This window comes from Equus przewalskii, chromosome 29, assembly GCF_037783145.1.
Source record: "Equus przewalskii isolate Varuska chromosome 29, EquPr2, whole genome shotgun sequence".
Lineage (NCBI taxonomy): Eukaryota > Metazoa > Chordata > Mammalia > Perissodactyla > Equidae > Equus > Equus przewalskii.
The window spans coordinates 21,433,426-21,459,466 of record NC_091859.1 but is presented as its reverse complement, the minus strand read 5'-3'; the positions used below and the strand labels follow the sequence as shown (position 1 = coordinate 21,459,466).

Sequence of the window (26,041 nt, the reverse complement as noted above, 5' to 3'; positions counted from 1 at the left end):
GTAAAACTGGTTTCAGCTCGGTGTCCGTCACCCCCCTCTCACCCCCGCTGTATCTGATGGAGTCTACCCTCAGCTTGGGAGCAAGGTGAAGACGGAATCAAGTTTATTTAAGACAGATGGTCTACAATTCTCGCCCACACCTCTGCGTGCCTCTCACTTGCTGTGAAAACACTGGCAGGCACCGGATTTTGTTTTGAGTTTCTTAATTATTTTATTTTGTGTATAAACTTTTATTAGAAGCTCTGTGTGAGGCCTGTGGAACATACAAAGACAGGACAGGCACTTTCTCTGCCCAGCAAAGGCTACAATCAAAAGGAAAACACTTTATGGACAGAAATAACATACCGTAAAAAAAGGCAGAGGCCTGTAAAAGCATAAAATATAAAAGTAACTCACTTTAGTGTCATTTTAAAGCCATTTAAAAATGAAGAACAGAAAGCAAAAAGTCCTTTAGATAAACACAATAAATAAGAATATGCTTTAGCTTCATATTATGGCCATAAAAGAGAGAGTTCAGTCAGGTAGGAAAAAGAGAGGAAAGAAAAAAATTGGAAAAGAATTCAATAGACTGTGAATAAAAGAGACCCTAAAGGAAAAAAAAAATCCATAGATTACTCACCACTCAGATACATGATCACCAACAGGTGTGTGTGTCTATACACAGTTTAAAAAAGAAAGTATAATATAGAAAGAGAAATAATACAAGAGAAATAGAAATAATGGAAAATAGAAACACAAAGTCACTAATTCATAGAGAAATATTAAAATTTTACATCATAAAATTTCTCCTAGAGACTGGAATCTGTTACATTTTGCAATTATAGGCATATTTGCAGATTTATGGAATTATAGGTATAAAGGATGGGGTGAAATAGGAATATAGGTGGCTTTGGGGTTCAATAAACTTGTCTTAATCCCACTTCTGTTACTTATGAGCTATTTGACCTTGGGAAATGTACTTAATTTCCCTAAGCCTCACTTTTCTCATCCGTGTTATGGAGATAGTTGTTTCTACTTTGTGGACTTGTCTGAACTTTATGTAAGATGAAATGTAAATTACTTAGCCCTGTGCCTAGCTCTAAATAAGTAATAATAATAATAATTATATATTATTGTATGTTATATATAATCATATATTACATATATAATAATTATTATTATTATCGTTACTACTATTACTGTTAGTTTATTTTAATCCTGCTATTTGTCCTACTGGTCAATTAAGTTAAAGATTAGATTTCAGTCAATAATTCCAGGTCCCCTCCTGACTACACAGAATGTACCATGTACTTAAAGTTTACAAGTTCTTGGCAAGTCTAAAAGAAATTGACCCTTTTTTTCAGGGGGATTTATATTTGTGGGTGACCTGAGCGCATCCAATTACAGTTCATATATACAATTTTGCCTGGAGAACCCCTGCAAACAAGAGGTTTGCAGAAGTCAGAAGGATGAGAGTGGACTTGTCTCCTCCTCGGTCATTGTTAAGTAATTATAGAGGGGTGAGGGTAACACATTTTTCCTTGTAATAACCAACATCCCTGTAGCACTTCTTAGTGTTAAGTCCTTTTCACATCATCTGACTCACATTGGCTTGGCTTCTTTTTTCCTACTCTTCCTTCCTCTTGACTTCCAGTTATTTTTTCGGTTTGCAAAACGGGCAGTCAGAAATGTCAACAGAAAAGTCCACACAAAATAACTAGCGTGACGCCAGCAGGGCCTTAAAGGTCAAGCTGAAGGTAGTTTCCTCATCACCCTGCTCTGCTTCTGACCTAATCAAGAGGCAGGTCACTGAGTAGGCCAAGGACCCAGTGGGTCCTGGCTCTTGGGTAAACAAAAAATTGCTAGCTCTGGTCTCTACACACCATCCAAGGACACAGTTCACAGCCCTTTCTCCTAGTATTCATCCAAGTGGGTGGGAAAAAATTGGAAGGCATTGAGTTTGAGAGAATCTGTCTAAATATTCGTTTGCATATGGAAGATAAGCAAAGCTTTTTATCTCATATTGAGAGAATCTGGAAATCCATTTTCATTGAGTTGTAGAAAGAGTTGTTGAGAAAGTCACAAACTGCTTTGAGTAACATCTGGTAGAAATTGTCATTGTTCATTTTATTGAGAGTTGGTCTAGGACTTTACGTTTGGACATTATAAAACCCCATTCCTCTCTCTCCACTTCCACGAAGCTTGAAATGTTAAGAATCTGCACTAATGTGGATCAGGTTCCCTAAATTTGCACCAATATTGCTGGTAGATTCCTCTCAAATGACCGGTTTCAGGAACTTTCATTCAGGGTTTCTTACGAAAGCTAGTCGTCAGTTATCCCTCTCACTCTTGTCAAATGCTGATGGTTATTCACAAGACAGAGTGGACTAGAAAGAGGACAGATCTGGATAGCTGCTTTGAAGAAAGTATAAGCAGTTATTTCCCTATCAGCCTAGAGTGAGTAGGCACTTTACATACATTATCTGTGTTTGAAAATTGCAACAAGCCTGGAAGAGAAGGTATTAGTGTCCATATTTGAGAGAAGCAAAACCCAAGGCGGCCTGAGGTTAATTGGGTAGGCCTAAGGGAAAGAGCTGATAAGAGTCAGAGGCAGGATTGAAACCTACCTGCCCCCAAAGACCGGGGACTTTCCACAGTGCCATTCATTCTGCCCCTGCAGTGATATGCATCAAAGGACCTGACTCAGCAACCACATATAATTATCTAACATTGGAGGAATGCAAGAATGAATTAAACCAACCAGCATGATGCTGACTTAGAAGAACAGTATATTTTACACCATGTCCCCTTGGATGTCTACTAGATATCTCAAATTTAGCATGTTCCAAATTGAACCTTTGATCTTCCCAACAGCCCCTTCCCCCACAGCCGTTTCTGTTTCCATTGATGGCAAGTCCATCCTTTATTTCCTGCGCTTTTTATCTCATGCCCCACATCCTAACCATCAGCCAATCCTGTAGGCTCTATTTTAAATATATCTCGAGTCTGACCACCTCTCACCACTTCCACTGCTATCCCAAGAGACCCCATTATCTCTTGCTTCCCAATGACTGTAGCTGCCCAACAGGTCTCCCTATGGGACCCTCATCCCCTTCTCTAGTCTCTTCTCAGCTCAGCAGTCAGAGTGATTCACTTAATGATTTTTATTTCACTGAGTAAATGACCTGCAGGGCCCTTGTTATCTCTTTGACCTCAAGTGTCACTCTCTCCTTCATTCATTGTGCTTAAGTTCCACTAGTCCCCTTCCTGTTCCTCAGAAACTCCAAGGATCTTCCCTCCTTGGAATGCTTTCTCCATGGCTTACACTCATATGGCACTTGCTATGCACCTGATGCTGTCCAAAGGGCAGGACATATGTTAACTCACCTAACGATGCCATGAGTTTGGCGCCATTCTTATCATCCCTTTTGAAAGATGGGGAAATTGAAGTGTGAGGATTAAGGAGCATAATGACAGTCTTAATTGCTAGCCTATGCCACCTCTAAAAATGATGGCTTGCAGTCACACACCACCATTTTAAATCCCTGATTTTTCTGAGTTCTTTCTCTTTTCATCCATCAGAAGTTGAACTCAAACGTGTATTTTAGATGTGAATTTGCAGGCATTTGCTATGCAATCCAACAACATTTTCCCTCTTTTGTCTTACAGAGCCTTTGTTTAGTCATTATGCTATTTTTTTTTTTGCGCCACAAAGACATTCACTGGCTTTCACTTTTTTCTTGGTTGGCATATCATACTGGTTTAATTCAGAGAACTTTATAATCCCTTCCTAAGAATAGCTGGTTCTCTTCTCTCCTATGTTCTTCACCAACCCTTCATTAATTAATAAGGAGATTAATACATATGAAAATACAGAAGTATAACAACTTCTAGAAACTATTGATTCCATTTACGTGGTCTACAAATTACTGGAGAGATGGAATAAGAGCAAGTATCTGCTGTTAGCAGTTGGCTTGGAGGAACGAGAACTTGCAGGTTTTCTATGAGTGAAAAAGTGCCAGAACCCATGGATAAAGATGTTTGTTGCAGGTAGACTTTCAGGATAAAGGGAATGGGAGTGGGGATGGGGAGGGGAGTGAATTTAGATAGAAGGATTGAAGGAGTAAAAGTATGACAAGAAAGCTGAGCAGAATCTTAGGGGGGAGATGAGTACGGAGTGTAAATTTGAGAAAATCTTTTGCAAATCTTTAGTATTAGCCGTCCAGATTCCAAATATATCAACCCAACAGGTTGTCATCAATTTTTCACCAACCCTTGTTTTCCATTTGTCAGAATGAACCCAATGCCTGTGAAAAAATCTTCAGTAATCTGAAAATGTATAATAATATTGTAGGTTTTTATTAATTAGTAAATATTGGCGCATAATAGGTCCCACTTACTGAGTTTGGTCTGTATTCTAGGCACCCTGATGGTTGTTATATACGTTGCCTCATTGCATCCTCATGAAAGCCTTGAGAGGTGGAACTATTGTTCCCATTTCATGGAATAGGAACCTGAGGCTCAGAGATGCTAAGTAATTAAAATGTAGGCTCCCTGAAGACAACGGTTTTTGTCTTTTTTGTTGTTCTTTATTTTTAAATTGCCATCTTCAGCACCCAGCCCGGCACATAGTAGGTACTCAATAAATATTTTCTGAATGTTGAATGAACTGGCTCACACATCTGTAAATGCCAAACCAACAGGCTTGTCCACTCCAGAGTCTGTGCTCTTAATCACCTTATACAGGCTCTCATGGGACTCTTGGCTCTCAAACATGGCTCTTTGAGATTACTGAGGCATAAATTTAAATGGGCAGGCCAAAATAGGACGTTTCGTCTCATTCATTGTTCCTGTCATGGGCACACCTTTTTATATAAAATCCTGAATATCCTTTTTCTTCCCCAAATGAAAATATCATTGTTATATTTTTCATGGTAAAAATTACACAAGCTCATTAAGAAATTTGAATGATACAAAAAAAGTATAAAACTTCAAGGCAAGGATTAGGGGGAGGCAAGTGAGGCATTTCCCTTGGGTGCACAATTTAAAGGGAGAGGCAAAAACTCAGTAATCAAAATAAACATTTTAATTCATTATTTTCAAAAATAAAAACTAATGTAAGAAATCCACGATGAAACAAAATATCAAAATTTTAAATAAAGACAAGATCTGTGGGCTGGGATGAGGGTGTGGCAAGCGAGGCCCTCACTCTCAGGGTCATATAAATGCACAGTCAGATCCTGTCTGTATTTAACATTTTGATATTTTGCTTATCACGGATTTTTCCCTGCATTAATTTTGAATTTTTTAAAAAGTTTCGTTAATATGTTATTTATCTTAATAACTGAGTTTTGGGGGCACTTCTGTAAAATTTGCAGTTAAGATGATTTGCTAATTCAAATTCATCTAATTCAAATCCCAAACCTGATAAAAATGAAAGGAGAGATTGCTCCAAATCAGAGAAAACCACTGTTAATGTTTGGGGGACAACTTTTCAAATGCCTCTCTGATTTGGCATCTGTTTTTTATCCACACTATTCCTACTCTTTTGAAATATTTTGTTTTTTACTCATAATGTAGAGGGAACAGAGGTAAATAGTCACAATAGCATCATTTTAAAGGGCCTCATGACCTTCATTTTATGGGTATAACATAGTTGTTTAATCAACTCCCTATTTATTAAATAAGATATTGATAAACATTATTGTAGCCCATACTTTTTTGCCCACTTATGCGATTATTTTCTTGGGATAAGTTTGTAGAATTGGAATCACTGGGTCAAAAACATTGTGTGTGCACTGCTTTTAAAAGCACTGAAGGCTCTTTGGGTGTCAGTGGTAGTTGAATTTAGCTGCTTTATGCAATGTTTACAGAATTTTTAAAGATGTATTTCCTTTTCTTTGACAGGGCCAGGAGACAAAATGTCATCGCATTTTTTGCCGATAGCGCTGACTTCTGGAGGTAAAGAAGAAATCAGTCAAGGAGTTCTTGCTTTGTGCCCAGTGGGGTTAGCCCCCACAGTAGACTGGGAGAGTAAGAAAGGGAGAAAGCTCCACAAGGAGCATCAGACGTGGTCTCTGTGTAGAGTTTATAAACTGCCTGCTGAGAAGGTTCTCTTCTGCATTTTAATTCTGAAAAGAAAAATCTTCCAATCAGAGGGGCATTAGATTGTCATATTTAGCTAGATTGCTAAAGTCTTGCATGACATAAAACAATTAACTCAAATTATTTGTCATAATAAAGGACACGAATAACCACACTTTATCAAAATTTGTCCTCTCCTTTCCTCTACCACCCTTTCCTTATCCTCCCGCTTCTTTCCAAGTATACAAGCAATTAGTATTTATCAGTATACAAGAATAACTTTTTTTCACTTGTAAATTTGACAGAGATTTAAAAATTAGATAACATCAAGAGTGTATTCCAGGTAACAGGCTTTCTATCGTCATCCTCTTTGAAGGACAGTTTGGCCCTATCTATATTTAGAATTAAAAGGTTTGGCTCCAACTGACAGAAATGTAAAACAGCAGAGGCTTAAACGTGATGGAAGTTTAGTTCTCTCTTAGGTAACAAACTCTGGACATTAGCATCCAGGGCCCATGTGGAGGCTCACGTCAGGGGCCCGGGCTTCTTCTAGCTTGTTGCTGGCCTATATTCTTGATCACAGGTGGCTGCTTCTGCACCAGTGATCACACCCATATTCCTGCCAGCCAGGAAGAGAAAATGGGAGGGAAGGAGATGCCCCTCCCTTTGGGGACATTCCTAGAAGTTACACTCAACACCTGCCCTGATGTCACCTTGTCCAGAACTTAGTCACGTGGCTATATCTAGCTCTAAGCCAGGTTGAGGTCTTTACTCTGGGTGCCCATGTGCCAAGCTAGAATTAAGGGCTCTATTCCTGTAGAAGAAGGCAGAATGGGTGTCTGGGGACCACTTGGAGCCTCTGGTCCACTAGCAAGTTTTAAAAAGCATTTAGATAGGGCCGTGTTGGCAATTTATTCTAAGATATGTTTGCATAAGTGATTAAAGATATGTGTACAAGAATATTCATTGCAGCATTGTTTATAATAGCATAAGACTGGATCAACCATAATGTGTATTGGCACGGGATTAGTAATATAAAGGATGATACAAGGAATGGGATACTAGACAGCTATTTTTCTTTTGATGAGGTAAATATATATGTGTGCTGATGTGAAAAGAACTCCTAACTACATTGCTAATTGAAAAAACCAAGATGCAGAAGAGTAGAATAGTAGATATTAGATGATTCCTTTTTTATTAAAGGGTTTAAATTACTTTGTCAAGAACTGTGTGGGATCTCAGATTTTCCCCTGTTTGCAAACTAATAAGTGAACTTGCCACAGTTTCCTGGAGGCTGACAGGAGATACAAAACTCTTGGGTCAAAGACGAAGGACTTTATCACTCACAGCATAAAAAGCAGGACGAGCACTGGCCTATTTGGGACCAGTTCCCTGAGCCCCATGACTCTCTTTTTATTTTCATTTATTTATTTATTTATTTTCCTTCTTCTCCCCAAAGCCCACCAGTACACAGTTGTGTATTTTAGTTGTGGGTCCTTCTAGCTGTGGCATATGGGACGCCGCCTCAGCGTGGCCTGATAAGTGGTGCCATGTCCGTGCCCAGGATCTGAACCAGCGAAACCCTAGGCCACTGAAGCAGAGTGCGTGAACTTAACCACTCGGCCACGGGGCCGGCCCCCCATGCCTCTCTTTTTAAATTAATATATATTAATAATGTATGAATCTCTGAACCTACCAGAAGCCACAAAAGCCAGGATCCTGACAATACCTTACACCCCATCCCTTATCTTCCTTCACCTGAGGTAGCCACCATGGTGAATGCTATGCAGATTCTTTCTTTGCCTTTTTATTTACATAATTTTATCTTGTCTATATGTAGTCTTAAAGAGCATATTTTTTTTACTTTAGTTATTTTTAACTTTTTAAAAAGAATATCCTGCTGACTATAATCTTTTGAAACGTTTTCACTTAGCACTATATATTAAGATTCATTCATATCGTTGTGTGCTGCAGATCATTTATTTTGACTGCTGCATAATACCACGTGGTATGAATCTATCACAGCTTGTTTGTTGACTCTCCTATAAGTAAGTGAGTTGTTTCAGGTTGTTGCTATTAAAAACAGAGCTGCTAATAAACGTTCTTGTACCTATCTCCTGGTACATACGAGACAGTTTCTGTTGCATATATACCTAGGAATAGAATTGTTGCTATTGAATTATGCTTGGTGAATATTCGAATTTAAATGATAATATCAAAGTGTTTTTCAAAGTAATTGTGCCCAATCACATGTGTACTGACAATGTGTTAGAGATCCAGTGGAATCATAGCCTCTCTAAACGTTGGGTATCATCAGACTTCTTAATTTTTTGCCAATCAAATGGGTGACATTGGGATATCATGATGGTTTTATTTGCATTTCCCTGATAACTAATCAGGTTGAACAGTACTCATATGTTTATTGACCATATGTGTTTCTTCTTCTGCGAAATACTTGTTCAATAAATTCTTTTAAAAATTTTTCTACTGGGGTTAGTACTTCTCTTATTGATTTGTACTGTACTTATTGTCAGTTGTTCTTATTGATTTTCGTAATGATTGAATGTACTTCTGTAAATATGGAGATCCCAATTCTGTCAGTTGTATGTAGTGTAAATATCTTTTCTCAGTTTTAACTTATTTTTTCGCTTTATTTATGGTGTCTTTTAATGAACAAAGTCCTTAAGATAGTCAAATGTATCCATCTTTTCTTCTATAATTAATAGTTTTTCTGTTGTTTAAGAAATCTTCCCCTATCCCAAAACCTAAATGGTATTAACCTATATTCTCATGTTCATGCTGGCTTGACCAGAATCTTGTGGGGTGGGGGACCCCGGGGGAGGGATGATGTGGAACCAGAGTGATTCTATTGGCTCAGGGCCAGACCCACTGAATCTCTTATTTGGAGCTTTTTAGGGAGGTGAAGGTGAGTGAAGGTGGATGCTGGGGGTGGGGAATTTGTCCTCATCCTTTCCCTCTCCCTGATTTAAGGGGTCATCTCCAAGCTCCCAGTATTCTTGGCTTTAGCTATTGGTATTTAAAGCCAGGATCCCTCAGCCCCCGCCCCCAAGCATTAGAAAGCAAGAAAGAAAAAGAGAAAGGCTTTGTAATTTCAGATTTTATGAATAAAAACAAAAACAAAAAGTGTCTCTCTCTTTGTAGCCAGGCTTCTTTTTTATTAGATGTACAAGTCTGCGATTTTTAGTATATTCACAGATATGAGCAGCCATGACCACAGTCAATTTGAAAACATTTTCATCACCTCAAAAAGAAACTTTGCATCCCTTAGCCACCACCCCCATCTCCCATCTCACCTCCAGCCCTAAGAAATCATTAATCTATCTTCTGTCTCCAGAGATGTGCCTATTCTGGGCATTTCGTAGAATGTAATGGAATCATAATATGGGGCCTTTTGTGACTGGCTTCTTTCACTTAATATAATGTTTCTAAGGTTTATTCATGTTATAGTATGTATCATATCTCATTCCTTTTTATGGCTGATTAATATTTTATTGTAAGGATATACCATATTGTTTTTAATCCATTCATCAGTTGATGGATATTTGGGTTGTTTCCATCTTTTGACTATTATAAATAATGCTGCTATAAACATTCATGTGCAAGTTTTTGTGTGGACATAATGTTGTCGTTTCTGTTGGATATATACCTAGGAGTGAGTGGCTGGGTCACATGGCAACTCTATGTTCAACTTTTTGAGGAACTCCCAGACTGTTTTCCAATGTGGCTGCACCATTTTGAATTCCCACCAGCAGTGTATGAGGGTCCAGTTTCTCCACACCCTCATCAACACTTGTTATTATCTTTGACTTTCCCTTTTAAGACTCTCTGGTCTGGCCTGAGGATCTCCCTAAGGGTATTGGTTGTGTCTATTGCTGACAAAATGGTGGTGTAAGGGTAATGGTGGATATGTTTGTAGTGGTGGGAAGAAGCAACATCTTAATGTCTCAAAATATGGTCCCACTATCTTGTAGGAGGCCCCTTATCTATTTACACAGCAAGTATCCACTCACCTCCTGTGAAGCACTGAGCACTGTGCCGGGTGCCATGGGAAACAGAGAGAGGAGCTGTGGCTTCTGTCCCTGAGATCCAGGCCCTGCATCTCTGCCTCAGGCGGGAGGTGAGGATGCCTGTGTCCTCCTCCTCAGAGACCGGAGTATCCCTCTTACTCTACTCTGGCTAGTGGGAGCTTTGCTGTTCTGGTTGACAGAGGAGAGATGACAGAAGTTTTTCTTTTTTTTGAATAGATAAAGCAAACGATGACTCAGTCAAAAAGGATGGGCCATATAAGATCTTTTTCAAAGATCTCTTTCTTTTCAAAGAAAATGAAATAGCAGCAAAGAAAAAGGTAAGATTTTATTGAAATCCCAATCCCAATTAATGTTAGAATCAGATCCTCTTATCTATCACTTTTACTGTTCTGGGAGATGGTGTCAACACACAGGAGAGGACAGCATCCAGCCTGTGGCAGGGACCTACTATCAATGCCTGTGGGGGGAAGACAGATACACTACAGCCCAGCATGATGGGTACAGTATACCCTACCTCACTGATTCTAATGCCCCCATTTTTTCACATTTTCACATTTCTGCAAGTGAAATCCAGCCTCCATAGATGAGATGTCCTACAGCATTGGCAGTGCATACAATAGTAGTACATCTTACAATAAATGGCGTCTTAGAGTTGATGAAATACAGTAATAGAGGCACACAAAGGAAATGTAGAGAAAGGGGTGCCCATGTTTGTTGAGGAGAAGAGGGTCGTGGTGGATTGTGTGTGTGTTTGTGTGCATGCGCACAAAGACTTCACTGAGGCGCTAACAGGAGCTGAATTAAGAATAAGTCAAAATTTGTCCGATAGATACAGATAAGAGAATGTATATGCGCGTACTAGGGAGGGCAGTGGGGGAAGGAAGAAGGCATAAAAGTGAAGGAAGGGGTGTTATCTTAGAATTAGTTGGTATGAAGCTAGATCAGCGACAAGGCTAACTTTCCAGCTGTGCCTTGCAGTTGATCTGGCTATTTGCACGATCATACTTCACATTACATGGTTCGGATTTCATGACGCTTGCTTTCCTAATTCCCAGAGGTAAAGGTTGATCCAGAATTTTTTTAAAAATCCTAACTAGAATGAGGAAAATATATAGAAATGTCCAATAGCTGGTTCAACTGTAAGATGATGATTTTATGCCCGTGGTCTATAGTTTTATTGAAAGAATCCAAAATTAAATTGAGAAAAGATTCATGAAATTGGAAGCTTGATTTTTTGATGTCTACTGAGGAGGTCCATTTCCTCTCAAGTTTCCAATTCCACAGAACCAATTCTTTCAAATCAATGGAATTTCCAAATTAACTGCATTTTGGACAAGATTGTGAAAATAAAACCAGAATAACATTTTCCAGTCTCGTGTTTGTGACATACATGCTTAGTAAGGGTTGCACGTTTTCATATTTGTGCTCAGCTTCATATAAGAAGGAATTGAAAACTATACACAGTCCTCCAAAGATAAGAAATTGAGGTTGTTTATTTAATGTATTAGTAATGATAAGAGGACTTTTGCAAATGATATTTTTAATATATGATCGCTATTTAAAGGCAACATTATTTTAGTATATTGGAAATTCTTTTAAACTTTTCCACTTGGGCAGGAAAAATTTATGAACCGCAGCATGAAAGTCCACCAAAAGTCTACTTTTTCATCCCGAATGAAGAGTCGTTCACATCTGAGCCAAACAGTATTCTACTCTGAGACAACTGGTGGCTCATTTGAAAAATTTGGGCTAGATCCCACTCTTATTCTCAGATTAACAGAAGGTACGTCTAAGTTACTCTTTGTTTAAAGAACACTGTTTTGAATATTTACTGTTAATGTCAGGGTTGGGGGCTTTTCTGGAGGCGAGCTAAACAAAGCATGCTGTCTCATAATATGGTGAGGGGGGTCTTTGTAAATGGGAGTTGAGAATCAGGAGAAAATCTATTTTAAATAAGAAAACATACTTTTCCAAGAAATAGACTGTTTCTCATTTTCATGGCTCTAAGGAAGAAAGTCACTGCCAAAATGATATAGTATTAAAGGTAATGGCTCTGGCCATCTAAACTCAGTTCTAGATGTGGAAATATAGAAACTTTCTAAAGAGAAGTCTTGATTGTCTGGGCCATAGAACTCATATATCCAGAATCAGGAAGCTAATAGAATGAAATGTTTGCCTTTTGTTGCAAAGAGGTAAACTTTGTATCAGGTTTTAATGAGCTTTGAAGACAACATGTTAAAATACTACAAGCTAGGGGCCAGCCTGGTGGTGCAGCGGTTAAGTGCGCATGTCCCATTTCTGGCGGCCCCGGTTCACCGGTTCGGGTCCCAGGTGCAGACATGGCACTGCTTGGCACACCATGCTGTGGTAGGCGTCCCGCATATAAAGTGGAGGAAGATGGGCACAGATGTGAGCTCAGGGCCAGTCTTCCTCAGCAAAAAGAGGAGGATTGGCAGCAGTTAGCTCAGGGCTAATCTTCCTAAAAAAAAAAAAATACTACAAGCTATTAATTATTGCTCTATGAAAGAGGGCAATCTGGTAATCAAAATGTCACAGGCAATTCCTACTTATCAGATCAAGAAGTGCCTACAAATGAGATAGAAAGCAGTTTGAAGCTAATAAAGTTAAAGTGATTAATGCTAGGATGATGGAGTCATAAAATCTTCCCCCCAAATGAGTCTCGTCCAAATCTTTTAACAAAATATTGAAAAGGAAGGGAGGAAGAGAGGAAGAGTGAGTGTACATCAAGTGCCCAGGATCTGCTGTGGTAACTTAAAAAACATTTCTCTGGCTCCGAAAATCCAGGCACTTTCCCAAATTGTGAAAAAGAATCTTCAGAGAACAAGAAAACCACTTAGGAAAGAACTCTGGATTCAATAATTAATGTAGAAAAGGGAAGCCGTGTTAACTTGTTTAGAAGACCTTGGAGGGGCATATTCTGCACTATAATTGTATGGAAAAAGCGGCAAATGAGAGCAATGTGGTGGTGTCAGTGACTATACTACTGACAAGGTGTCTCTAGGTTCAGTCTTGGGTCCCATAGTTCACCTCTGTAGAATGGAGAATCCTAAGACATCAATAGCATTTAAAATTATGGGTGATGTGTTTTTTAGAAAGAGTTCTACACAAAGTGGCTGACTTCAAAAATCCTTGCCAGAACTCTAACAGTTCTGAGATAACTAGGAAGGATGACTTTGCAGATGACCCTATTCGTCACCACTGCTGGTTAATGGAGTTACTGGTCTCTTAAGAGTAAATGACATATGGTAGACTCTTAAAAAGGAAATAGTAAAATTTCTCCAAGGCAATTTGGGCTCTGTTGGCAATGGCAATCAGGTTGTCAGTTTCAGCTGATTACATAGAGAAGCAATTTGGACATTTTCGTTTAAAATAAAGAAGTCCCCCTAAGACCCTATTTCCAATCAAGAGTTGATTTGAGTTAAACCCCCATTCCCCAACCTTACGCTGCCTGCCTAAATTCTGATTGAAAACAAGTCTACATGATAGTAAAATGAGAAGAGGCGCCTACCTTGGGAGCGTAGGTAGTTTTGTCTTTGTGTTTGCAGTAATGGTAGACTGCTAGATCACCATCAGAGACGTTACCCGGGCAGTTGTCACAGGCAGATCAGCTAGGCTGCGTGACAGAAGGGCCATTTCCACGCTCATGCACCAGGCTTGACTTTGTTTTTGCTCTCAAGGGGCAACCCCTTTGGATGGCTTTGCTCAGCTGCAGTCCTCTATAGATTCAGACCCCTCAGACTGGTCATTACCTCCCCGGGGAGTGATGAGGTGCCTTGGTGTCGAGGAGAACTAGTGCTTTGGGGAGGGCTTTATCATACATGGTCTCTCAGCCAAAAGACCTGCCTGACAGCGAGAAGAGCCGAAGTGGGAAACCCACTATAACCAGTCTATTTAGAGCCGAAGAATAAAATTGCATCAACTCAGCCAGACAGTACCATGTTAAAGGAGCCTGAAATGGTGAGCATGCCTATAATATTTAGTAAATTGACAGTATAGGATTTTTTTGGATATGGAAATTTATTTTGAATTTGACCCATCATAAGTGACCAAATCAAGCTACCGTAAGCACTTTTATTCTTTTTTTCTGTTAAAAATATTTAAGTAAATTGAACCTGAATTGAATCAAGTATATATGGGAGATTGAGGACCATGTTAAAGCACACCATGAGGATGCAATCTGCCAAGTCCATTCTGTGGGAAATTCTCCTGGGAAATTGATCTGGTTTCTTAAACAAATAAATGGCATGGAAAAAAGGTAGTGTCTGTGGGGAGAGGGGGATGGCTGTTTTATAGATAAAAAATTGACTTTAGGAGCCATACCGACCAAATTGATCTTTGTTTAGATTTTAATTTTTTAAATTCTAAAAAGTTCTTTGTAATTAAAAAATTTTGTGTGTGTGTGAGGAAGATAACATGTTTCCAATCCTCCTCTTTTTGCTCGAGGAAGATTGTCGCTGAGCTAACATCTGTGCCAGTCTTCCTCTATTTTATGTGGGATGCCGCCACAGCATGGTTTGACGAGTGGCGCTAGGTCCATGCCTGAGATCCAAACCGGCAAACCCAGGGCCACTGAAGCAGAGCATGCGAACTTAACCACATGCCACTGAGCCAGCCCTTAAAAAGTTATTTTTGAGACAACTAGGGAAATTTGAACCCACACTTGGTGTAAGATGATACTAAGGAATTGTTGATTTTTGTTTGGGATGGTGATAGTACGATGGCTGTGTTTTAAAACTTTTTTATCTGATAGAGTTACATACTAAAGTATTTATGGATGACATGATAACAATGGCTTGGCTTTAAAATATCCAATGAAAGGAAAAATGAGGGGTGGCAATAGATGAAACAAGATTGGTAAAATGTTGGTATTGGTGGCCGGCCCAGTCACGCAGCGGTTAAGGGTGCACCTTCCACTTTGGCAGCCCAAGGTTTGCCATTTCGGATCCCGGGTGCAGACATGACACTGCTTGGCAAGCCATGCTGTGGGAGGCGTCCCACATATAAAGCAGAGGAAGATGGGCACAGATGTGAGCTCAGGGCCAGTCTTCCTCAGCAAAAAGAGGAGGATTGGCAGCAGATGTTAGCTCAGGACTAATCTTCTTAAAAAAAAATGTTGGTAATGTTGCAGTAGATGATAGGTACATGGCTGTTCATTTTATGACTCTACTTTTATGCAGGTTGATGATTTCTATACTAAAAAGTCGGGATTGTTTGTTTTTTGCTGAGGAAGATTCACCCTAAGCTGACACCTGTGCCAGTCTTCCTCTATTTTGTATGTGGGTTGCCACCACAGTATGGCTGATGAGTGGTCTAGGTCTGCGCCCAGGATCCAAACCTGTGAACCCTGGGCCGCTGAAGCAGAGCATGCTGAACTTAACCATGGGGCTGCTGTGGGGCCAGCCCCTATAAAGTTTTTTTTAAGTGTTAAAAAGAAAACTGTGTGCTAACTAGGTGCTTATTACTTTCACATATGTTATTTTATTTAATTCTCCACAAAATGCTGTTAGATCTTTGTGCCTCCTCTCCTCATCTGATGAAAATGGCTCAGTGAGGTTGATTCACTTATTTAAGGTCACTACATGGATGCAGAATTCAAACCATTGCCTGTCTGACTCCAAAGCTTGTTGTTTATCTGTCACTCATCATCATAGAACTATTTATTGATGGTTATAATAATCACTATTGCTATTATTACTGACCTTGAAAAATTAAGTGATTACTCATTCCAGTTGTATTTTTAAAATAAGAATACCTAACAGTTACTAAGAAATTACTATGTGTTTTGTAATATATTGCCTCATTTCCTTCTGACAACACTGCTATGGGGTGAAGAGTAATAGTAATGATCTACTTAGGCTAATTTAGGCTATGGTAATAAACCACTCCTCAATTTCCGTGGCTCACAACAACAGAGGTTTATTTCTCATTCAGTTTTCAACCTGGTGCTTTTTTTTTTTTTTTGAGGAAGATTAGCTCTGGGCTAACATCTGCCACCAATCCTCCTCTTTTTGCTGAGGAAGACTGGCCCTGAGCTAACATCCGTGCCCATCTTCCTCTGCTTTATATGTGGGATGCCTCCTACAGCATGGCTTGCCACGCAGTGCATAGCTCCACACCTGGGATCCAAACTGGAGAACCCCAGGCCGCTGAAGCAGGAAGTGCGAACTTAACTGCTGCACCACCGGGCCGGCCCCATCAACCCTGTGCTTTTCACTGAGTCCTGCACTGAAGGAACAGCCTCCCCCATTCTTCCGCCCTCTGCTGGAGTTATGGCCGAGGGAGAAAGAGAATCGGTGGTGGTTCTTAAAACTTCTGCATGGAAGCAACATAGCTCACTTCCACTTCCATTCCATGAGCCAAATCAAGTCAATTGTCAAGCCTGATATTAACGGGGGTGGGGTGAGGGAGATAATCTTCTTCCAGAGAGGGGCAGAAAACATTTGGGCACAACGATAGAATCTACCACAATTAGTATCCTCACTTTACAGACAAGGAAACCGAGGCTTGGAGAGGGTGAGTAATTTGCGCACGTTCCCACAGCTAGTAAGAAGAGGAGGCCGAACACAACCGCAAGAAGCCTGGGGGGCCTCTTCGTGCAGCACAGGCTTCCTGGTTATTTGGAAAATACTATTTAATCTCTACTTCTATTTATATTTACATCGTTATTAAGAGGTTTTTATTCTATATCACATTCTGTTGGTATTCCATGAAGCAAACATTGTTGAAATGTAGCCTATGTATTTTTCCAGAATGAAGAAACCTTGAAAGTAAATTTGGGGGCCAGCCCGGGGGTGCAGCGGTTAAGTTCTCACATTCTGTTTTGGTGGCCCGGGGTTTGCCGGTTCAGATCCCGGGTGTGGACATGGCACTGCTTGTTAAGCCATGCTGTGGCAGGCGTCCCACATATAAAGTAGAGGAAGATGGGCACGGATGTTAGCTCAGGGCCAGTCTTCCTCAGCAAAAAGAGGAGGATTGGTGGCAGATGTTAGCCCAGAGCTAATCTTCCTCAAAAGAAAAAAAAAATTAGTGCTTTATGCTGTCTTTATCAGGTCTTTGATTACTTAAAAACAAAAAAAGAAAGGAAACTTGGGTCTTTTCTATTGCTAGATGGTAAAGCTAGTTGTCATCTTTTCTTTTCCTGCCATAAATTTGGTTTGTGATCCCCAAACATATTTTTAGGACTTCAGTTTTATGTCTAGATTGGCTAAAATGTTAAGATTGAAAACAGTTCCGTCTTATTTAGCACAGGCTCAGGAGTCATATGCCCTTTGTGCCACTTGTTCGCTGTGTGATCTTAGACAAACATCTTGACACCCCTGAGCTTCAGGACCTCACATACAGAATGGGGATAGTAATCACTACCTTTGTGGGATTATTGTTAGGATTAATTGAAATGATTTAAAGTGTCTAATAAAGTTCCTGGAATATGATGGACACAAAATAAATCATAGTTATTATTTTTAATTAGTTTTTGAGTGTTTAGGAAAAAAGTTGATCTGGAGTTATAGTATTTTTTTTAAGTCAGATACATATGGCATGCAATAATTTAATTACATAGCTTTTATTTTATACAACATCTTTGAGAGATAATGAACTAAATCTAAGTCTATTTCAATTTTCTTTAAAGGTTCAGACACAAAAAGGACTATCAACGAATTTATTACTGATCAGAGAAACAGGTTTCTGCTTGAGGTAATAGTTTCTTTCTTCCATTAGCCAAACAGAACACTGCTTGCACAGCATTACCAAATTTTCACCTTGACATTTTATTTTTCCATTTCATGCCCCAGGTCTATTGTCCTGCCTATTCTCTCCTTCCGTCAGGCTTCTGTCCCCATCATTCCACCTAAACTCCTTTTGTCCAGGTCACCAATGACCCTCCTATGCCAAATTCAACTTGCCCTTTCAAGTCTTCCTTGTACGTACCTTTCAGCAGCAGCTGGCTCACTGGATCACTGCCTCTTTCTTGGAATACTTTCTTCAGCTGGTTTCCGGGACCCACTCTTTCTTGGTTCTTCCACATCACTGGCTGCTCACTCCTGCACAGTTTCCTTTTCTGGTTCCTCTTCTGCCTGATCTCCAAATGTTGGAACGCTCACTCCTCACCCTGCGCTCTGTCTGCCCTCCTCCAGGCCCCTGGCTTTAAATTCCCCTTCCATTTTAACAACTTCCACATTTATTTCTCTAGCCTGATTCTCTTCCCTGAACTCTGGACTCACAAATGCCACTGTAGTTCTTAACATCTGCACTTAGGTCCTCAATAGGCATCTCAGACTTGGCATTTCCAAAACTTTGCCCCTGCTAGACTCTGCCTTACCCTGAAAATCTGCAGCTCAGGTAGTGCGCCCTCTCTCGGTAGATAGCAGTTCCAGTTCTCCAATTGCCTAGGCCAAAAGTGTGGCAGTTCTCCCCAACTCCTCCTTCCCACAATCCACATTCAAATACTTTCAAGTACATTTTTTCCAAATATATCCATAATCACACTGCTTGTCACGATCTCCGCTGCTGCCCTGTATGCAGTCCCGTATCACCAGCATCTCTTGCATGAATTATTGTTATGACTTCTAAAACTGGTCTCCTGCTTCCATTTGCTCCCTACAGTCAGTCTGTCCTCCACACAGCAGTAGGAGTGTCTTCTCCACACATGCCCCTCCTCTGCTGAAGACCTCTGGTGACTTATCTGGTCCCCAGCTCTCTGTTTCTGACCTCATTCCTAGGACTCTGCCCCCTGGCTCACTCTGCTCCAGCCACGCTGGCCTCCTTGCTGTTCCAGGAACACATCATCTTGCTCTTGCCTCAGGGCCTTTGCACGGAGGCTCTTCCTTCTGGGAGGAACATTCTCCCTCAGATATGTGCGTGATTTGCTCCCTACTTCCTTCCAGTCTCTGTTGAATTTCCACCACATCAGGGAGGCTTTCCTTGGCTAAACATAATGGCAACCCCCTGCCCTTGCCAACTGGACCGCTTAGCCCCTGACTTAATCCACTCCTCCTCTACTAGAATGTATACCTCATAAAAGCAATTTTGTTTATTTTGTGCATGGCTCTGTTAGCACTACCTAAAACAGTCCCGGCATATGGTAGGCACTCAATAAATACTTGGTGAATAAAGTAATCAATGAAATTTTTTTAATTTTAAACTTGGCATATCTAATTATTGGTTGTTGTTTTGTTAAAATTATCTCATTTCCATATTTTTAATTCATATGTATTATAATGTATGTAGCTTTGTTTATTTATAATTTATTTTTCATGCGTGGCATTAAAAAACCCAAGTGGATTCTTATATCCTGTACTAAAAAAATAGAAACTAGGTGTCAGAGTTGTAGTTGGGTATCTACACAGGGCTCCTTGAGGCTGGACACACACTCCACCCTGGTTTGGAGAAATGAGTGCGTCCTCGGCACAGCAGCGCTGGAACCCGTTCTCCCGTGGTCCTTCCTGTTGGAGGAGCCCTGTGGCTGCAGACAGCCCAGTGTCCCAATGCCCAGAAAGTAATGGAGGGACACCGTGCTAATACCAGGTGGATCTGATATGTAGCTTTTATTTAGGATAGAGCCTGAGGGCATATGTAGCTATTTTTGATATGTTGGGCACAGCCGTTTTGGAACAATATTGAGCCTCTTCATAAAAGTGGAAGAGAGGAATTAGTCTCCCTTCTAACTATCCCCCAAATAAAATTCCTTCATGAAATAAAGGCCGTAGCCCGAAGTTTTGGCATACTATTATTTCTAAGACATATGATAACTTACTATGCAAGTTTTTTCCCTTTATTATGAGACTGTTGAAATGTACTATAGATGTGCTAGAAATGTGGAATAATGTTCTTGATGCGTTTCTATTTTCAATATTCCTAGTTTGCTTTGTTAACCAAAAGAAATACAATTAAAAGTCTTGAAGAACACATAGCAACGAAGGAAAAGCAACTCATGAAAGCCGAAAACAAGCTTCAAGAAGACGCAATGGCCTTCGAAGAGTTCCTTCGAGAAAATGACCAGAGATCTGTAGATGCTCTTAAAATGTTCGTTGTCTCATTCTGACCCAATTGCTTTTTTCCTTTGTCTTTCTTCTTTTTAGTTTCTCAGAACACAACACTAAACAAACTAACAAATCTCTGTTACTTTTCAGTGCAGCACAAGAAACTATAAACAAACTCCAAATGACAGCAGAACTAAAAAAGGCAAGTATGGAGATACAAGCAGTGAAAAGGTGAGGCCAGGGCACCATCTTTCCTTATCAAATGCCCATGTCCATTGAAGACTGAAGTGGGAATAATGCTTATCAGTTGACGATTTCATAGGATGAGCACGTTTTTAAAATAAGTAATCTGTTGATCAAGGATCGTCTCTGCCCGGGTATCAGGACAGCACAGCAACCTCTGGCTGAAAAGCTTCTCGAACTTATCAACATAGGAGCCAGGAAATTAGTTGAAAAGAAGCCAGCCAATGCTGGGAGTAAACAAGAAATTATTTTCTAAGTGTCCTTTTTCTTTTCTTAGGCACATCTCTTCCCACATTTTTCTTTTATTTAAAGATTGGCACCTGAGCTAACAACTGTTGCCAATCTTCCTTTTTTTTTTTCTGCTTCTTCTCCCAAAATACCCCCAGTTCATAGTTGTATATTTTAATTGTGGGTCCTTGTAGTTGTGGCATGTGGGATGCCACCTCAGCGTGGCCTGACGAGCGGTGCCATGTCCGCGCCCAGGATCTGAACCAGTGAAACCCTGGGCCTCTGACGCGGAGCATGTGAACTTAACCACTTGGCCAGGGGGCTGGCCCCCTCTTCCCAAATTTTAACTTCTCTGAAATTGGGATTCATTTCACAATCATCTTACAATTATAATGGCAGTATATTTTTATATTTATACTTACCTATCATGTTGAACCTAGTATTGGTATAAAAAGCCGGGATCTCTAAGGACTAAAATTACAAGAGCAGGAATTGGGATACAATTATTGTACCACCTGCCCCTCTTTTCTTTCAAACCTGGATGTTTTCTTCTATGGTCGAGTGTATCTCAGTTGACCTAATTTTATATATCGAGAAAAGCTTCCTTCCTCTCTCTTCATCCTTAAACAGTAATTGCATGATCCAGGAGACACTGCCGTCTGGCATCAAGTCATGCTAAAACTTGCTTTTTCTTTGGGAGGACTTGATGTCTAGCTCTCCTCTAAAACCCAGTCCTAGACTTACATCCTAGACTTCTTGGGGAGGAGGACAACAGTTTGTCTGAAATGCAGCAAATGAACTGGATGGTAGTTTCCCTGAAATCAGTTGCTACTAACAGAATGTGTTTCAAACACATCCTGGCTACAGCAGCCTCTTCTATTTTAGGGGTCTAAAGTTGAAGGTGCTCCAAGATGGAGAATTCCCCTTCCTCCCTTGCTGATGTCATCAGAAGATTCTGTTCTATCTATTTGTAGAACCAGAGTAGCAGGGGGCTGGCCCCGTGGCCCAGTGGTTAAGCTTGCGTGCTCCACTGCAGGCGGCCCAGTGTTTCGTTGGTTCGAATCCTGGGCGCGGACATGGCACCGCTCATCAAACCATGCTGAGGCAGCATCCCACATGCCACAACTAGACGGACCCACAACGAAGAATATACACCTATGTACCGGGGGGCTTTGGGGAGAAAAAGGAAAAAAATAAAATCTTAAAAAAAAAAAAAAGAACTAGAGTAGCAGCCTCTATGTTTGCATAAAGTACCGTAGTTATGCACAATAGCTGCCCGGTTAGACCCTCCAAACAGCCTTGCTGAAGAGAATGTGCTTGTTGTTTATGTGCCTCATCACCTTAGAAAGGTGCGAAAGGTAATGAAAAACAAGAAGCTAACAGCAAGGGGTGCAAGCTCCTGCTGTTTATTTCCCTCTTCTCTCTTTATGGGCTTGAGATGGCCCAAGGAGGTCGTCCACTGCAGGGAGGGCTGGAAATCTGTTTACAAAGGGGAAGGGAGCTTGTTCCGAAGCTTTTGCTTGGAAGCTGTGCAATTCTAGCCATTTTAACCCGTGTTTTTGAGGCACATCTGGGAGGATTTCAATCTAAAAATAAAGTGGTGGTAGAACGAGGGGCTCCTGACATCTTTCGACTAGTGATACATGAGCCAGCCATTTACTGATGCTTGAACAGCACTCTCACACCAGGGCTTGAGGCAGGCTCTGACTGAAAGAGATATTGAAGCTGAAGATAGGATATAGAAGTACTATTGATAAGGGTATTAATGAGGATATGAATAAAGGAGGCTCTGAAAGGTAAGGGCAGAGCTGCCTTTCACAAGGACCTTCATTGCTATTTGAAACATTCCTTCTGGGTCCACTTTGTAACATGACCATGGGAAAGCAATGTGAGGCTGGGAAAAGACTTTCAGTCCACGTCACTGGGTGTGGTTGGTGAGAGCTTGGGTATCTGAGCCAGACAGACCCAGGTTTGTGTGCCAGCTCTGCCATTCCCTAGACAGGTGACTTTGCAAGTCATTTATTTCTTCTTCCAAAAGATGGGAATAATAATACTGACTGTAAAGTGCTGTACTGAGTATGAAATGGTATCTGCGTGTGTCTTGCATATTGCCTGGTACATAGTACGTGCTCATGGAGTGTTAGTTTCCGTTCTTCTCCTGACATAAGTACCATCTTTTGCTACCTTCTAATTCCTCCCTATGTCTACAATATTTCCCTCAGAAATAAGTAGAGTAAAACTGTCGTCAGTCTATTGTATGTGTGCATATCTTTGGGCATGTTTTATTCAAATAGCATTCCTACAGGATTCTTTTTTCTCAGCTCATATCTTACTGATGCCCATGTTTTTATGGCCATATTTACAATTTTTTCTTAAGTAAATTATTATTCAAATACATAATGACAGAGAATGAATTTTGTAAAACCTTTTTTTTAAGCAATGAATATGCTTTCACACAGGTATACCTAATCACATTTTTGTTTCTTTTGAGCAGTGAAATGGCAAAAACAGAATTCCTCCTTAGAGAGTATATGAAATATGGATTTTTTCTGCTGAAATTGTCTCCAAAACATTGGCAAATCCAGCAAAAGATGAAAAGGGTCCAGGTGTCAAAGAGTAAAGAAAATATGAATGTCACTCTTCCAAAAATATTAACAAGTAAGTCACATCTTCTTAATTTCAATTGAGTAAATATCCCACATTATAAGATAGTCTGCTTCAATGTTTGATTATTTATTAAATAGTCGGAATTTCTAATTCAAGAAGAATCTGAATAAGGACTCTTACTATCTCTGATATTATATATTGTTAATTTGGAAACTCAGGTTAATTTCAGATATAAAGCAATAAAAATACATACATGGAAAAATAGAAAATATATTATTTGCAGATGATGTGATAGCATACCTAGAAACATGCCCCCCAATAAAAAACCTGAAAAACTATTTTATTTTATTTTATTAAAGCATTCTGTAGAGTAAATGGACACAAAGTCAAATATACTTTATTAAGCTAAATAAACCAACTTTATTACTTAGAAAATATATAAGGAAATCAAATCCAAGACAGCAACAATAACCTTAATTGTGTGACCTGGAGATTTGACAAATTGGAGAAATATATCGTTTTTAGATAGGAATACTGATACTGTAAAGCTGCCAATTTTTCTAAAATTAATATACAAGTTTTATGGAATTGTTACAAATGTTACCAAAATTTTGTCTAGGAGTTGTGTGTTGGGTTGGGGAGAACTTTGCACAATGATTCTGAGGTTGATCTAAAAAGACACATACTTTTGAAGTAAGGAGGGAATGGGGGTGTTACTACTCCTTTAAGATATTATGTAACATATTATTATAGAGTATCAGAAATTAAAATAGGGTGGTATTGGTGTTAGGAAGTCAGCTCAATGAATCGGAAATAGATCCTATTATATATAAGAACTTAAGTGATAAAATGGGGTCACAAATCAAAAGGGAAGGCTTCCACTTCTAGCAACTTTCTGCTAACAAGGACCAGACACTCTCCTGCCTGAAAGGCTGAAAAATATATGAAGCACCGGTTTTCAGAGATTAGATTTCAAGAACTGAAGCAAAGGAATCCCTCAGAGAGAGGAGACAAAGGTGATGAGCCCTGTGATGGCCTCAACATACTGCCTGGGGAGAGTTTCCAGGATGCAGCTTAGGGAGGGGGAGTCCAGGTTGGCCCAGCAGTGCTGGTGAATTGAACAGACAGAGCCGGGGGTCCAGAGAGGCCTTGCAGCTGGAGTTCTCAGGGCAGAGGACTGGAGAGGAGACAGCCAACCAGAAAGAGAGTTCTGAAGATTTGCAAAGTCTTCGGCTGAGAGGTGATCCTGAGACTTCAGGGTAAGAACATTTACTCCACAGAAATTGGTAAACTACAAATCAGGGAGAATTTTTTTCCAGAGAGCTGATTGTTAAACATTTACTGCAGGCCACGGATGGCTGCCCTGCTCACTTCCCTTGAGTCTCTCACTGTGCCAAGCGTGATTAAATAGATCATGTATGTAAAGTATTGAGCACAGTGATGACACTTGGTTAAACTCAATACACAGTGTTTGACAAGAGAAAAAACAAATGGAAAGGAAGACTGAGAAGTTTATGCATTTAACGGTTTAAGATTCAGTGTTCCTTGACGTGTTATCTAACTAGAGGATGGTCAGAAACCAACGAGCCTCTCAGTCCAGAGGAGTGAGTGGCTAACACTGGGATTTTAAAGGTATGACAGATGGATGCAGGAAACACAGATCTCCTCGTGCCCTGCAGGTCAGTTCTTGTGCATTCTGCCTGCCCCAGAGACCAGCTCTTGCCTTCTGCATCATACATTTGCTGGTCAAGATGTCCCCATCTTATATTTCTGTCCCTGAAAGTTTTCATACTAACTCTACCTTCACCTTGTGACAAAGCTTGCATTCTCAGAAGTGCTTCCCCACCCCCCTCTTTTTTTTCTACTTCTAGAACAAGATACAAAGAAAAAAGAGGGCAATATTGAGGAGCCCAGGAGGACATCATTTTCAGAAGACTATTCTCTGGGAAAAGCTAGCCAAGGTAACACTAGAGATTTGGGACTTGACTCACAAAAATAAAACCAGAGGTGACCATCTCAAAGTGGAGCTCAAGGACCTATAAACTAACCTGGAGAACAGAAAGTGCTGTCCATACTACCCTTAATCCTGGGGAGCTAGTAGTTCCATTTCTCTCTCTGACAGTATTAGAAAACTCAGACGGGTGGCTGAGTGGGCAGAACAGGCAGAGAAGTTGGGCAGAGGACCTGGCACCAGTCGCCCCTTGGCTGACTAGCACACTCCCTGAGGTCCTTCCTAGCTGGATCTCCTCATTCCTCTAGTTCAGGCCTGCCTTCTGGTATTGATGGGCCCATTTCCAGGGCCCAGCAAACTGGGTCAATTGCAAGCAGGTGACTGCCATTGGCCAGTGATTCAGGGAAGTAACGGGAAAACTGACGTAGCTCTACCACGCCCACAATCAACTCTGAGAACCCCTTCAATGTCAACCTGCCCTGCCCCGTAGTCATTTGAGCTTGCAACCCTCAAGGCAGGCTGATTTTTGGTGGCTCCTTTTCTCCTTTACCTTGCTATCAACCATTGGATGTATTTAGTGGTGGGGGCAAAGCTAAACAGCACAATTTGCCTGCTCAGAAACAACCCTGGTATGAGTCTTTTGCCTTGTGCACTTGGCCAGCTGATTGAAAAAGTGAATTCTTTTGGACTGTGAGGCCAATTTGGATGCAAATTATTTAGGATATATTACTTTGCCTGTTAGAGGATCTGGAGCAGGGCATGGGGGAAGCGGGTGGAGGGAGTGAGTGGTGAGGCCAACGTTCTCTTTTAAATCTTGAATATAGAAGTCACTCAGTTTAAATAACATCCCTTAAGACTTTTTAGTAATATGTGTTTGGTTATCAGCTTAGAAGCTAAGATGG

General features: G+C 40.4%; 1 protein-coding gene across 4 annotated transcripts in view; it reads left to right on the top strand.

Annotated features, from left to right (window-relative positions):
• CCDC38 (coiled-coil domain containing 38) overlaps positions 1-26,041 on the top strand; it is a 54,016-nt gene that overhangs the window by 466 nt on the left and 27,509 nt on the right. For 3 of the 4 annotated variants that reach the window (XM_070600203.1, XM_070600201.1, XM_070600202.1), the window contains exons 2-9: positions 5,887-5,940; positions 10,329-10,429; positions 11,730-11,895; positions 17,761-17,825; positions 19,990-20,153; positions 20,261-20,341; positions 23,076-23,239; positions 25,060-25,149. In XM_070600203.1, the coding sequence (XP_070456304.1) occupies positions 5,901-5,940; positions 10,329-10,429; positions 11,730-11,895; positions 17,761-17,825; positions 19,990-20,153; positions 20,261-20,341; positions 23,076-23,239; positions 25,060-25,149 (871 nt within the window). In that variant the 5' untranslated portion in view covers positions 5,887-5,900. Of the gene's footprint in view, positions 1-5,886; positions 5,941-10,328; positions 10,464-11,483; positions 11,896-17,760; positions 17,826-19,989; positions 20,154-20,260; positions 20,342-23,075; positions 23,240-25,059; positions 25,150-26,041 lie in introns of all 4 variants that reach the window. The other variant, XM_070600204.1, reaches the window with a different exon arrangement.